General features: G+C 40.9%; 2 protein-coding genes across 3 annotated transcripts; one reads left to right on the forward strand and one right to left on the reverse strand.

Moving 5' to 3' along the window:
* Positions 1 to 229: 229 nt before the first annotated feature.
* On the reverse strand, positions 230 to 3,418 carry zgc:113531 (uncharacterized protein LOC541359 homolog). Its single transcript, XM_037275435.1, has 4 exons — positions 3,044 to 3,418; positions 2,195 to 2,324; positions 1,631 to 1,887; positions 230 to 660 (listed from the first exon to the last, which is right to left on the reverse strand). The coding sequence occupies exons 1-3, from the start codon at positions 3,380 to 3,382 to the stop codon at positions 1,700 to 1,702; spliced, it is 657 nt and encodes a 218-aa protein (XP_037131330.1). The 5' UTR covers positions 3,383 to 3,418; the 3' UTR covers positions 230 to 660; positions 1,631 to 1,699.
* Positions 3,419 to 3,579: 161 nt separating this feature from the next.
* Positions 3,580 to 14,214, forward strand: ccdc24 (coiled-coil domain containing 24). Of its 2 annotated transcripts, none has more exons than XM_037275426.1 (9): positions 3,580 to 3,859; positions 4,253 to 4,420; positions 7,458 to 7,621; positions 10,258 to 10,350; positions 10,428 to 10,526; positions 12,062 to 12,116; positions 12,777 to 12,840; positions 12,967 to 13,063; positions 13,347 to 14,214. In XM_037275426.1, the coding sequence occupies exons 2-9, from the start codon at positions 4,271 to 4,273 to the stop codon at positions 13,690 to 13,692; spliced, it is 1,068 nt and encodes a 355-aa protein (XP_037131321.1). In that variant the 5' UTR covers positions 3,580 to 3,859; positions 4,253 to 4,270; the 3' UTR covers positions 13,693 to 14,214. The 2 variants fall into 2 exon arrangements, with proteins under 2 accessions (XP_037131321.1, XP_037131323.1); XM_037275428.1 differs by having other exon boundaries at positions 13,419 to 14,214.
* The last annotated feature ends 58 nt before the right edge of the window (positions 14,215 to 14,272 follow it).

A 14,272-nucleotide genomic window follows, 5' to 3' on the forward strand; every position in this document is an offset into this window, starting at 1 on the left:
TCCTCAACACTGCATTCAACAAGGCCATTTAGAAATTTATGTTCTGACATAAAAAAAAAGCATAATGCGGCTAGGATGTCTTAAAAATTGGATTTATTGCTTTGCTAAACAATTTACATGTGGTCTCAATAGCTTAATGAAGTAAATCTTGGTTCCAGATTTGGTGTGAATGATACAGTCAACTTGGTTCACACATCAGTAAGTTAGCCAGCCAGACAAATAACAAACATTGATGCATGTAAATTTTAATCTCGTTCTCAAAGGAGAAGAGGTTCTTGCTTGCCGTTCGTAGCCATGGGCACTGATTACAACCAGGATGGGCATTTTTTAGGTTGTTATATTACCGATCACCACTAGATGGCAGGCATGTCTTAGATGCGAAATCCTTGGTACGCATGCTTTCAATAACGCTTGAACCTGGTGTGCTTTTATCATTTTCTGTGAGTCCTGAGTGACTTTCTAGTTTAGTTTGGCTTTAATTGTCAGGATAGGAAATACGTCAAAAAGATACACAATGAGGTTACATATTTAGAAAAACTGATGGATATTGGGGTTTCAGATGAAATTTCAGACTTAAAATGCACTGTAACCTTTCCTGATGACTTAATTTGAGTTTATGAGAGTGTATTTTAGGCCCATCCTAAAATTTTACCCTAAAGCAGCCATGTCCAAAGTCCGGCCCGCGGCCCAAATCCGGCCCCCGGTGATTTCATACGGCCCGCACCTTCGGTCTGATAATGTATTATTTATGGCCCGCCTGCACTGTCAAACTGAATAAAAAAAAATCATGAAACTCGAAACTGTAATTCCTCCTATTTCTAAAAGGTGGACGCACCACCCCTCTCCGCTCATTTCTTCCATGGCGACTGCAAAGAAAACGAGGAAAGTTGACATTGAGGGCCGTCGCTTTCAAGAGAAATGGGAATTACAATACTTCCTCGCTTAAAATCAAGGCAATTGTGTTTGTCTAATTTCTAAAGAGACGGTGGCCTTGTTTAAGGACTTCAACCTAAAGAGACACTAGTCAGACTGAACATGCTGACACATACGACAAGCTAACAAGGAGTAACCGCGCTGATAAAGTGAAGCAGCTCCAAGCTGAAATGGCATCACAACAGCGATTCTTCACGCGGGGCTGAATCAAAAGTAGATCAAAAGTAAATATTCATTAATATTAAATATTACGAAGTGGCCATGTTAATACGTTATGAACCTGTAGACGTGACACAAACTATTACTTTCTGAAAGATATTGTAAATGACAAGAGCTAAATTCACTAAGTTTTAGTAATAACAACTTTGCATTACTTAGAACTCCTGTTTAAAATGTTCATGAAGCAAAAATAATTTTAAACTCATGTAAATTTAAGATATTTCATACAGTTTGTTCAACGTTATCTGACTTTTCAGATATGAATGAAAGGCCACAATTTGTGTTTTTAGAGTTGTTCACATCTGCCTTTAAAAAATAAAGACAATTGGGACCATGAAATTTGGTTTATAACAGTGTGTATTTGCATGAAATATTTGTAGTTAAAAAATGTCCGAAAAAACTATTGGCCCCGGGGGCCCCTTCACTTTATCAAATCTGGCCCTCCTTGCAAAACGTTTGGAGACCCCTGCCCTAAAGCCTGTATTTTATTTTTATTTTTTTAATAACATCAAAGTCTTTGGCGCATTGGTCAAGATGACATGTCATTTCAGTTTTGTGTCTCAGACTGCTCGGGCGTGCAGTTGTTGAGGCGAGAGCAGGTCGCCAGGCGGTTGCCTTGCCAGTAGCCGGCATCCTGGCCATCATGGCAACGGCACTTGGTGCATGAGTCCACCCAGACAGGCTCACCGGCGGGAATCACTCGGCTGCGGGATGAGTCCAGGTAGCAGTTTGGACCTGGTGGGAGTAAAATGGCCAATTAATTATACATAACATCATTGGTCTTGACACATATGATAATTGTGTCAAACCTGAGTATTTCCCAAACTTCTGATTCACAAAGGCTAACATGATTTTTTTTCCCCATTGGGTTATTTTGGCACTGTAAATGATTGTGTTAAGTTTAGTGATATTTTTTTTCCCCCTGTGGCAACATGCTGCCTCTCACAGGTCAAACTTGGTACTGCACCAGACATCACTCCGAGTCTTGTTTTTGCTGGTCATCTTTCATGTCACATTTAAAAAAATGAATGTGGACTCTCACCCTCCTTGCACTCGGGGCAGCACTTGCCGGGCTGGTACACGGGGTTGACGCACGGTGGGGGCGCGCAGTCGGCCACTAAACAGCGGGCGATGCCATCGCTGTCGCACGTGCACTGCTCACATTCGGTTGGCTAGGAAACACACAAGTCAAGAGGATTTACACACAGCACCAAAACTGATGTTGAAATGAAGACCTGAGCATTATTGTTTTTATAAATGCGTCCATCACTTTGCCTCTCAGACTTAATTTCTCCCCATAAAAAAGCTATATTTTTCATTTATCTTCATGTTAATAGTATTAATAAATAGATACTATGCTGTTAGAAATCAACAGTGATGAAGCTTTCACACTTTTTCCAGTTTGTGAACCACTGGATGATACTGCATCATAATGCAAGTGAAGTGACCGGTGACTCCCACTTTCAACAGGGGGCGCCATTTGCTGGTAGGTGCCAAGTAGGTCCAGTTTGCGTGGTCATTTTTTGTTTCCACTTTTCATTTTTTTCTTACTTTGGAAACACAATATTTGTTTTTTATTCACTTTTATAACTTCTTTTGCCTATTTAGATTTATTGTTTTATTTTGGAGTATTTTTGAATGGCGTATTGTAAAAAAATATTTTCACTTTTGTTATAATTGATACTGAATTATCTTATACCTTACACCTATTTAACATTATTTTAAAACTATTCAATCGACAGCTTTATGCATGGTGTTTTTTAAATGTTAATTTATTGAATTAGACATTAATTGAGTCTCAATCTTGACATTTAAAATGTTAAAGAACCCTTATTTGAAGAGGGAGAAAAGAAAGATTATACTTCATGGTCTAGGATGCTCTGAGGCTTACCTGGAAGTTTTGCCCAAGTTCGTAGACCACCCCCCGGTACTCGCACCCGATTCTCTCGCAACGGGGGCAGCAGTCGCTGGGATAGTGGCTCACATGGATGCACGCTGCCGGCAGGCTGGTGCACTCAGTGTGGGAACACAGCGAGCCATCTGCCGTGCACTCGCATTGAGTGCACTGGTCCGAGTCCAGGAAGTACCACTCTCCTACGTAGTACACACTACCGTTGGCCTCGCAGGTGCTCTCCTGCGGCGGTGGCTGCTGCTGCTGGCCGACCACCGAGAAGCCCAAGACGGCCTGGGCGCTCAGGAGCACCGCCAAGAGGAGCTGGCTCGACAACATGGTTTTCAATCAGAGTTGTGAGAGTAGTCCAGGAAGGTTGAGTGGTGGGTGGATTGTTTTTTTTTGTTTTTTTTTACCCTGCTTGGAATATTTGTCACATTGTTGCAAAAACTTGTTGACTTTGTTCCAACGCTTTGCTCCACCAAGAGACTGTCTGATGTCTGGAGCGTCGGTGGAAAAGTGGGTGGAGGCAATCGGGGAGTATCCTCCCCAAAGTGCTCCCCATTCGTGAGCGAGACATTGGTGAACATTTTCAACACGTTTTAAACCCTCTTCTATCACACTACTACCTTACAATGACGCAATCAAAGTGATGGTAGCGTCTGACGTAATATGAAAGTATTAGAGGTCTAAAAAAATTTCGCCGTGAAATCACCTGAGAGGCTGCAATCACGAGATCTCGCGAGGATTCCACCCCTTAGCAACCGACATGTTAGCCTTGGATACCACCGGAGTCGTGCTCAGGGCAGATAGACGGTGGGTGTCTTTTAATACTTTTTCATACTCTATGGAGTAAACACACATTATACATTCCAATTCATTCAAATCATTTTACTTTGGTTGTGTCAAGTAATGAACTGTGCCTGCAGATACGTCACCAACGTCAAGTTTGTCGTTAGCATTGGCTAGCTACCCTGTATGCTACCTGTCAGTCAACGCTACTCAATTCAATTTCATTTATAGAGCACTTTTATTACAACTGCAATTGCATAAAAAATGCTGTACACAAAGTGAAAATCAAACATAGAAATAAAGACAACACATACTGTAAAACACCAAAACAGTGCAGAGGCTCAAGAATGATTAAAAACCTTCCATCAATGCATGTAACTTTACTCATATAACATGAAGTTTTTCTTTCTTCTTCAGCCACAGACTGCCACCCACATGCAGTCTGCCAGCGGGAACCAACCTTGGTCCCCGGGTCCGTCTCTGTGGAGCCTGATTATTGAGCATGTCCCAAGATCTGAGATGCCCAAGATTCATGCCACGCTGGGCTCCTCGCTGGTTGACACGTACACAGAGCTACACGCAGAGGTGATAAGAATTTTTAAAAATTGTGCAGCAAGACGTGCAGATAAATAACATAACAGGGCTCACAGTCACATATTCATTATCCTTTGCGATGAACAGCTAATATTAGTGCCGTACCGATAAGCTAAGAGAAATCAAGACACCTCAAACTCGTATCTGAAGGTACCGATGAATTGTTCCAAGCTCATACTGTGACAAAATCTTGCTTTATTAAATACCACATTAACATTCCCAACGAACATGTGTTGACTATGATAGAATGTCACATCTGAATTATTTTGTATTCTATTTTCTTTCCTTCTGCACCATACAATTGCAACAAATGCATTCCATTCTGTCCTAATAAAACTAAAATAAAATTAAACTACACAGAGGAAACATTTCCATGCTCGGTTATGCTCCAGCTCACCTGTGACACTAATGATGATATGCTGTAAAGAAAATGAAAATTGCTTCTAATGTAGTGAACAGCCAGAGCGCTTTTTTTGTCACCATAAATTCTGTTAGAACACTATAGTTAAAAAAAAAAAGGCAAATTATTTATCGTCCTTTGAGAATATGTGTCTGTTTTTTAATAAGATTCCTTCTCCAAGTGAATCAACTTTTACACACCTCAGCAGTCCTGGCAGTTAAAGTAAAAGGAAAAAAAAACACTTTTGCAAGAAGCTTCGTTGAGTCGCTTATACTCAGCAATTACAAGTCCCAGACTGCCTAATAAAAGCCAAACTGGGTTAAAAGTGGCACCGCCATCCAAATGTAAGCCGGCCAGACATCAATATTTACACAAGGGCCCGCTGAACTCTCCCTCAGCTTTGGCTTGTCGACCCCACTCAAGACAGATTTGCTGTACTGATGACAAGTCTTGATATAAGTGGGTTGGGGTCACCTCGGATGATGGATCAAAGGAAAAGACTCCTCTTTGACCTTCGAGGAACCGAAAATTGGAAACTGCCAGAGCTGGGGTGGTGAACCTACGATAACATTTGATCTAGCCAACCATGAAACTCTAAGAACAAATCACGCCTCAGAATTGCTGTTATAAAACGCGCAAAAGCATTTAACCCACAAGTGCTTAGAAAACTCTCTTTCGCAAAAGTATTAGAACAGCGAGGCCAATTGCTTAATGCTGCTAGACTGAAGTCAAAATATAAATATGAGAGAAGTGCTCAGGGATCTGATGCACGAATTACAAAGTCATCTTTAGTGAGCAAAAAAAGTATGCTGGCCGTTGGAAAATTTGGGAGAACTCCCGTACGGCCGGTGCATTCCAGTCTCAAGGTTTTGCTCCCACCCCCTGTCTACAAACATCTAAAGTGGTGTGATCAACACAAAAACGAGAGAGCTCTATAGGTGAAAAACAAGCAACTCTTAAATGTTCTGGGAAAAAAAACAAGTTATCGCCCTCATACAACTTAATATGTGGCCCCTGTGTGATGTTGAGGATTGTGATAGATTTCCCCTTCAAAAAAAAATCTCCTCTCCCTGTGAGGCATAAAAAAAATGTCTCATGCCAAACAACAGACACGTCTTGTGTGTCTCTGGGTATCTTTTTCTTTTTCTTTTTTTTACTTTTGTGCTTTCTGCCATCCGCTCGCCTCCATCTGTTGATTAATGTTATCGTCTCTCGGCAGTCAGCGCACCAACTGGCTTGAAAAACAACCCGGATGAATAAACAACCAATACATGATTAGATGTTTAATTATTGACCTTTTCTATCAAGCACTCGACAAATAATCCATATAAACTAATACAAACTCGGCAAAAAAGCATTTTAGAAAAACCTCTGTAAAATCTGGTTAAAATGAACTGAATTTAAAAACCAACAGTCAAAAAAACAAAGCTAACTATAATGAAAAATGCCAAACTGAATAGTCCTGGCGCTCGCGCACACACAATCAGGGGCATATTAGATTCTCAATTATATAATCAAATTTAATGGCCTTTCACATGCAAAAGACGATAATTGGCGACGATTAAAGGCCTGGAGAACGGAAATCAAATTAGAACGATGCAGGGGGAATCAGTTCATATGCAAATCATACACGCTTACACACACACGCACATACATAGACACGCATGAATACAGAGAGTGGCTCAGCGAGTCAGGGGGGGCGGCATGACAGCATAAAAGAGGCTCATCCTCCTCTCTTGATAAGAATGGAAAACTCAAATGTTGTTGTCGAGAAAATTGTGTATATGTTGTTTAGCACAGACAATGTGAGGTGATGGCCGGCTCAGGGTCAAACACTGTCCTCGAGAATGCTGTTGAAAATATTCTGAAAAAATAAAATTGCAATCATGAGAAAAGTACAGCGAGCCGATGGTTAGCAATCTAATTGTTACACATTTAATTGGCAGACAACATTATAAAAAATCGATTCATGAATGCTCTGCCTGTGACTGCAGCCTTGTTTCCGTGTACAGGCGTGAAAGGTATCGAGCAGTTCCACAATGTATGTCGCGCTTTGATTTGCTTGGGAGAGACTACTTTCTTGCTCCCTTCTAATCATCCCACTGCGGACAAAAATAATATTCACAAACCTATTACAGCGCTCCCCTTAAAATAGCTCCTGCGTTAGATCAACTGTTTTGCTGCAGAAGGAAGGAAGGAAGGAGGTAGAGGGCGAAGCAAAATCCACTCGTCAGCCTTTGAGCCATGAACCCTTTAACATAAACACTCGGCTCTACAGCCAAGGGCCCACAAAGGAAGCCGCAATCACGGGCCATGTGTTGATGTGTGCGCTGTCAAAGCTGAACACACAAACATGTGTTTCTCTCTTTACTGAAAGGGGTCGGGCATGATTGACAAAAGATTTGTTTCCAAAGCACAAGTCGTTACATCGGAACTGTTTTTATTGACTGATTCGGGCTCCATTTTATCTCACACGAGTGACTAATTAGTCTACGATTGCTTTACAAATGTAATTATTGCCTTTTTTTATCTATCAGTTAACTACAATACTGAGAGTACTGAAGCCATTGGATTTGTGCTGATTGATGGATGCCAACGTCGCTCGTCACTGTGTGCTCGCTCTCACAGGCAGTCATGTGGTACAAAATATGGCAGGACAGCCAACAGGGTGGGGCCCAGATCTCCCGTTCAAAGGGCCCCCTGGCCGACCCGCCGGTGATCAAGGAACTGGTGAGGGCCGAGGTCAAAATGCTGCTGGAGAATCTCCAAGAGAAATTCCTCAGGGAGGGAAGGTTGGTGCACATTGTCACTCACAAGCTGCCTCTTTTCACCCAGAAAAATTTGAAAAATTCTTTCCTGTGATCTTCTTTATATTGGTAACATATAGGAATAATGACATTAGGAGACTATTATTCTTTTTTTTTTTCCACTTTTCATTTTAGTTTCTGTTTTATTTAACTTTACTAAATTGATCAAAGACACATAGTTTTTCATACACAGTTGTTGTTCTTATGTAGAATCTGCTCACATTTTTTCCCACTTTAATCCAAACAATAATTAACTACATTATTCAGTTTTACAGACCCATGAATGATAAACATTTCGCCACGAGACTGCCTTGATAGTCTTGAGACGTTATCGTATGGTGCACATATCCAAAGCACCTTGTGCCAAATGTAGCAAATCATCTCTAGAACATAACAGAGTCCCTCAATGTTCACAGTAGACATAGTTCCATACAGTTGAGAATTCAAGTGGCTTGTGAAAAAAAAAAAAACTAAGTCCCAAAAAAACGTCTTCCATTTGTAGACTGTCAATATTTTTATGGGCAGACTTTATTCTCGCCAGCAGTTATTTCTGTGACCACTGTGGATTTTTCAACAATATAGATGCTACACTTTGCTTTTTTCTTAGTTACAAAGGAGACACAAAGTGTAAGAGCAAAGTTGTTGCTATACAATAAGTCACTTACTAAAGCGTATCATAGCGCTGGATTTTAGAGGCCCCATGTTAATTTATTGGATTGAAAATACGGGTATGCGCTAAGTGGCCGGCTAAAAACACATCTTCAAAATGGTGTTCGGATGTGATAAGTGAAGAAACGTTTAGTGTAGCTTTTTTAAGTGCTCACACTGACATCCTTGATACTATGGGTCTTTTATTTTCTTTCTTTTATTTTTTATGAAGGCATTGTTATCAGTGTTGTAAAAATCTAAGGAGCGGTTATAAAACATCCTAATTGCTGTTTACTTTTTAATTTCTCGCAGTAATGTCAGGGCATTCGACGGGCAACTAGTTCTTGGCAAGCAAATGGCTTTTATTGGGAAACATAGAAGAGAGTCGTAAACCTGCTCAGTGTGTGTGTGCGTGTGTGCGTGTGTGTGTGTGTGTTTGCTAGTGCGTGTTAGTAATTCTCCTGGCAACTAAATTGTTGCTGGCAGGAATGTTGCCCTGTGTACCCCTTCTTGAATAGCCCAACATATTGTTCTCTCTTTCTCCTTTTACTCATTGTGCGACTATTTATTGCCTGTCAATTGCCTGACTTCCTTCCTATTGCTTTTTCCTTTTTTTTTTAACTGTGTCCATTCAGTTTTTCAATTGAGGACACAACTTTTTTTAATTGATCTGTCGATCATTCATCCATCCATGCATTTTTTTTCAATAGTGTTTTTCCTCATTATGGTCATGGCTGAGATGGAGGAAACCTCAGCAACACGATTCTTAGGTGCATTATAGGCTCTAAAATTTTCTGTAAATGTGAGCGTGAATTGTTGTTTGTCTCTATAATGTACTTTTGCTTGGCATTTTTTAACCTATTTTCAGTTTAAAAAAATGTTTTGCCCTGAAGCACTTACCAATTCAAGGTTCAGCAGATCTTATTGGATTTTCAGAAGTTACTTTCAAAATTGTTTCAGTGTCATTTTTTTACCACTATAAAATGAAGACTTACTCCTCCACATGGTTCCAGACAGCTTTGTGCACTTCCAAGACTGAAATTATATAAAGTCCCCATTAACTGGGGGAAAATCTAGTTCATTGTTATTTACTGTGGGAATCTTTGCCAGAATATAGTGATGCCCCATAGGCTGTGCCAGCACAGATCTTGTCTCCCATTTGATTTTTTTTTTTTTTTACTAGTATCACTGTACATCTTTGTGTGTGTCTATAAGTACACACTCAGATTCATAAACTGAGAAATGTTGGTAAAACTGACCCATATAAGATAATACAGTGTTTCATTTATTTTTTCCATTAAGGTCAGTTCAATATTCTGTCGTTGCAAAAGCATCAAGCAATGCAAGCAAATCTTCCAGCGTTAATAATCTTTTTCCTGGTGGGGCCTATATGTTGTATAGAGGCGCAATATAATTACCCGGACTGCTTCCCAGTAGCAGTTGGGGCAAAGGCCAACACCACTGAGTTGCTTGACGTCATGCCCGCGGGAGCAGTGGGCAGCAAATGTCACATTTTTTTATTGTGATTGGAGCCATTTCTATGAGAGTGTATGCGGGGGGTGCCTTATAAAAGTCAACTGATTTATCTTATTGGACTCCTCCTGTGTGGTCCTGATGCCCGAGCCAGCCATCCTTTCTCTCTCTCTCTCTCTCTCTCGCACACATACACAGACACACACACACACACCAGTCAGCATCTGCGTGATTTGTCTACGGGTAGAAAACACTCATTTTCTCTAATGCAGGGACAATAAAACCAAGCAGGCTGTTGGCTCGCCTGTGGCTGCCTGCTTTAGTTACTTTGTTTTCCTCCCTTACGGCGTCTCCTGAATATATGATGCCACTGTTCAACTTTTCCATTCTAAGGTTCATGTTAATGTTTACAAGGTTTGTAATCATGGCCGGGATTCTCGATTATTGTTTTGACAGCCTTGCTGCACCATGAAGTAGCAGATGTTGTCTTGTCGTTGCAGACACGATGAGGAGTTCTTAAGTCATTACAACGCCAAGACTGTAAACTTTGCCCTGGGTCGCCTTGACATCAACAAGCCCAAAGATGAACTCAGGTGTGGGCGAGCGACACTGCCGTACAACACCTCTCACTATGTAACTCTCACCTTACCTTTGCGTTTGTGTCTGGAAGCTCACTCTCTTCCAACCAGTTGAGCATCGAAGGAGAGATTGAAGCGATGAAGGACAAGCTGAATATCATCGACATCAACAGCGTGGTTCAACATCTAAAGTAAGTCGCAAAGTAGTTCGCCCTTAAGAAAGCAATAAAGTGGAAGAAAATTTACTTTGGACTACTCATTATTTTTGAGTTATAAACAGTCCTGACATGACCACAGAAGGTCAGTGCAGTGTGTTTTTTCTCGTGCTGCCTAAACATCATTAGCTTCATGCTGGACCGGCACCTGAATAATGAAAATTTGCATATAATTTACACCAATTGAAATGCATTGAGAAAAAAAAATACTAAGCCCAAATATTTTCAACACTTTGATTTTCTCATGCTGCACATCTGTTACATCTGGGAAATTGTAGTTTTACGTTGTGTAGATTGTAAATGTAAGACTGATGTTTGGAAGAGTCAGGAAAACATTAAGTCAAAGCATCTTGTGTTTTTATTTTTATTGGACTTAATTGCTTGTTAAAAACCGAGCAGTGTCAACCCATTTTTTTGCCTCAATTCTCTCCACAGCTGTCCCAGACAGCATTTCCCCTTTTCTCGCCTCCTTCACTCTCCATCCTTCCTTTTCTTCCTCCATCCCGCGTGTAGCAGTGCGGTCAATGAGGCTACCTTGGAAGTGAGCCTGTTCCCCCCTCTCTTTTCTCCCTCCCTCTCTTTCTCTCCTCCATTTCCTGACTTGAGCAGAACAAAAGAGTCCATTGTGAGAAAAGTGCATCCAGAGCTGGAACCTAGACAGCAAACGTGCTTATGTAACTAGAGAAGGACGACCGCTTCCTCGGGAAAACGACTTACTGTATTTGTCCTTGCTTTGTTAGGCTGTCTTCTCCTGCCTGTGTGCAACTTTTTAATAGAGACTCATTTATAGTGTGACTGGAGACCTGCAGTTTCCTTCTTGACCTAGATTGTAGCTTTTGTCTCCATGGATTTCTGATGAAAAACAACCGCAGAATGTCTTTAGTCTTGGAAAAGATTTTCCTGTCATCTACATGACATAGCTACCTCAATGCCTTACTGCGAAAATACCTTCCTACCTCCCCTGATTATCTACTTAGACACCTTCCTACCCATTTCTATAATTTTGTGGTTGAATCTACTAAAGCAGGCACTCACACGCACACACATTACATTGATGCATAATTATCGGTGCTAATCATTTGCATCAAGAAAGGTTTCATTTTAAAAGTATCACCAGCACTGATGCTAAAGTCAATCCCATAGACATGCTAACAGGACATTAGCATCAATCTCCAGGGGTGACATCCCTTCAAATAACAATTCACACACACGCAAACACTGTGGTAACTCATACACAAAAAGTAACATAACATTACTCAAAGGTACATATTCTTCCCAAGCTGTAAAAAATTTGTTATAGTAATCGAGCTCAATTGCAAATTTCTACTCCATAGTAATCAAGCTCAATTGCAAATTTCTTCTCCATTATCAGTGTATACTTAGCGTATGCATGGCACCGCACTGCCCCTAGGTGGCCAACACATGCACAGTACTGTACCCAGTACCTGTATTACCTGTACCTGCTACCTACCCATTTTTTCAAGCTAAACTACCATTGTAAACATTTGCAGGTCTATCCTAACTGAAGAATGTACCGCACTGAAAGCAAAAGTACAGCACATACAGGTAAGAAAGGATGAAGTTGATCTTTAATCCTCTTTTCTTTTAATCCCAAAAGCCTTCAACTATGTGTGGTCAGGAGTCATATTTACTGTATTGCTGTGAGCCATGTGAGACCAGCATCAATTCATAGTGTAAAAAGTATGTATTTTTTCCTCTGGTGCCTCACATGACTGCATTGTTACATGCTTCCAACCCCCGCTAGCTAAAGGCAACACACGACTGTCATGTTGACGTACTTGTCCGGTTTATGATTTATTGAGGCAAGATGTAGCCAAAGTTCGAGTGCCACTAGGGAAAAAATATATTGTGTTTTTTTAATCAAATTTCTATATTTGAAAAGTTTGCTTGTGTGCATGTAATATAGTTCAATCAGCACACACATACACACGCTGGTTTCCTTTTGCGCTGACCGTGACTTTTTGAGCGAAAATTATGATGGAATACTTCTGTTTAAGCGTTTAGTGGTCACATGCATAAATTCCTCTCCTGTCTCCCTGTTTGTTATTTTTAGCCCATTAGCTTCCTCTTGCTCTTTCCAAAGACCTCGGATCACTTTAGTATATTTATCATGTAGTACTATACTATACACTACTGTCTTCTGTAGTCACAGATCATACTGCTGTGTGTGCAATTAACAAAACATTTACACTGTGTGATTTTCAGGAAATGATCAAAAAGCAGTGCAGGGGTGAGGCTGAGGGGGTCAATAGTGAACCAACCCTTGCAGGTTCGTGCTGGAGGAACATTTGGGCCAATGCTACCATCTAGGGGCGCATTGACGCTATTAGCTTGGATTGAGTCTCATGTATGGTGAAAAAAATAATTGTAATGCTCTGAACTTCTTTTTTTTTAGAATTGAAAGAACTAAGAGGGGCTATTCAAAAAGACTTTGAGCTTTACCCCTCGCCTCCCTCGCATGTGGCAGAGAAACCGGTGAGGCCAACCTATAGGTAAGTATGGGCGATTGTGGGTATAGGAAGTAGTCATTTTTGCTTAAATAGTAATACATCCCATCTCTCCCATTCCTAGTGAAGGAGAGACATTAAATTTAACATAAGAGGTCTTTAAAAGTCCTAAATTCAAGCCTGCAATATACCCTGTTATCATGATCATCTTAATGACATCAGACTTATGTGATCACTTCCTATACCCACGGCTACTTTTTTACCTAAATAAATAATTCATTGATGTCTATTTGTGTTTTTTTTTTCTTCCCATCGCTGTGGTGCTCAGGTGCAGACTGTCAACAGGACAAAAGAACTCTGATAAAACCTTGTACACATTAACTTCTACCTCTTTCCGAAGGCCACATCCTCCCTCCGCTCCACCTCACGTGAACTTTTGTGGCTCTCTAAAGCCGATTGACACTTTGGAGAACACCTCAAGGACTTCCCATCAGCATAAAAGTGCCACGACAGCGTCTCGACACAGAAAAGTCCGCCTTAAGACCACCGCCAGTGACCCGGTGGTGATGGAGCCTTCGCGCTTGGAGGAAGATGACTCAGATTTCCTCTGGCGTCTTCTCACCACCACAGATAGCTCACCCTTCTTCCCCACACAGTATCTCCAGCCTGGGTGATTTATGAATTTAAGAAAGTTATCTGAAACACTTTGTGCAGTGAAAGATTGCAGTTACAGTAGAACAAGGCTAAGCGTGGACAAGACGTGAGCCAATAGAAAAGAAGCCATCGTGTGTGTCCGTCAGTGGTAGTCCGTGTGTGAACTCAAGGCAAACATGGATATCGTTTTTTGAACAGGACTTTTTGAACAAGTGTTTACAACCCAGTCACTTCCGCAAGGATGACAACTCAGCCATCCCGCTGATATCATCCAAGACTTTTCTTCTGGAAGTTCACTCTGGTGTGAGGAGCGCTACAGACCCATTTCATTGTACTCATGTATGGCGAGTTTAAAATATCAAAGTGTTCGCTAGCCCTGGTGCATGTGCATAATCTGGGGAGTTTTCGTTCATGTTTGGTTCCCTAAAAATGTGTGTTTACGAAGAAGAAAAATTGTCCTCGCAGCATTCGGTGCCGGCTCTACTAACCAAATTACAACATCTTTCACAAATCACTCAAATCAAAATGAATAAAAAGCAAAATAATTTACTGGATTTTTGGGGGGGAAATGGGGGCGGTAAATTATTTTTTTTCTCATTT

Source organism: Syngnathus acus, chromosome 17 (genome assembly GCF_901709675.1).
Source record: "Syngnathus acus chromosome 17, fSynAcu1.2, whole genome shotgun sequence".
Classification (NCBI taxonomy): Eukaryota; Metazoa; Chordata; class Actinopteri; order Syngnathiformes; family Syngnathidae; genus Syngnathus; species Syngnathus acus.

Coding starts and splice junctions, on each gene's coding strand:
- zgc:113531 (XM_037275435.1), bottom strand. CDS start 3,382: ATGTTGTCGAGCCAGCTCCTCTTGGCGGTGCTCCTGAGCGCCCAGGCC. Junction 2,325..3,043: donor AACTTGGGCAAAACTTCCAG/GTAAGCCTCAGA, acceptor TGTGTTTCCTAG/CCAACCGAATGTGAGCAGTG. Junction 1,888..2,194: donor CTGCCCCGAGTGCAAGGAGG/GTGAGAGTCCAC, acceptor TACTCCCACCAG/GTCCAAACTGCTACCTGGAC.
- ccdc24 (XM_037275426.1), top strand. CDS start 4,271: ATGCAGTCTGCCAGCGGGAACCAACCTTGGTCCCCGGGTCCGTCTCTG. Junction 10,527..12,061: donor AGCGTGGTTCAACATCTAAA/GTAAGTCGCAAA, acceptor AAACATTTGCAG/GTCTATCCTAACTGAAGAAT. Junction 13,064..13,346: donor CCGGTGAGGCCAACCTATAG/GTAAGTATGGGC, acceptor TGTGGTGCTCAG/GTGCAGACTGTCAACAGGAC.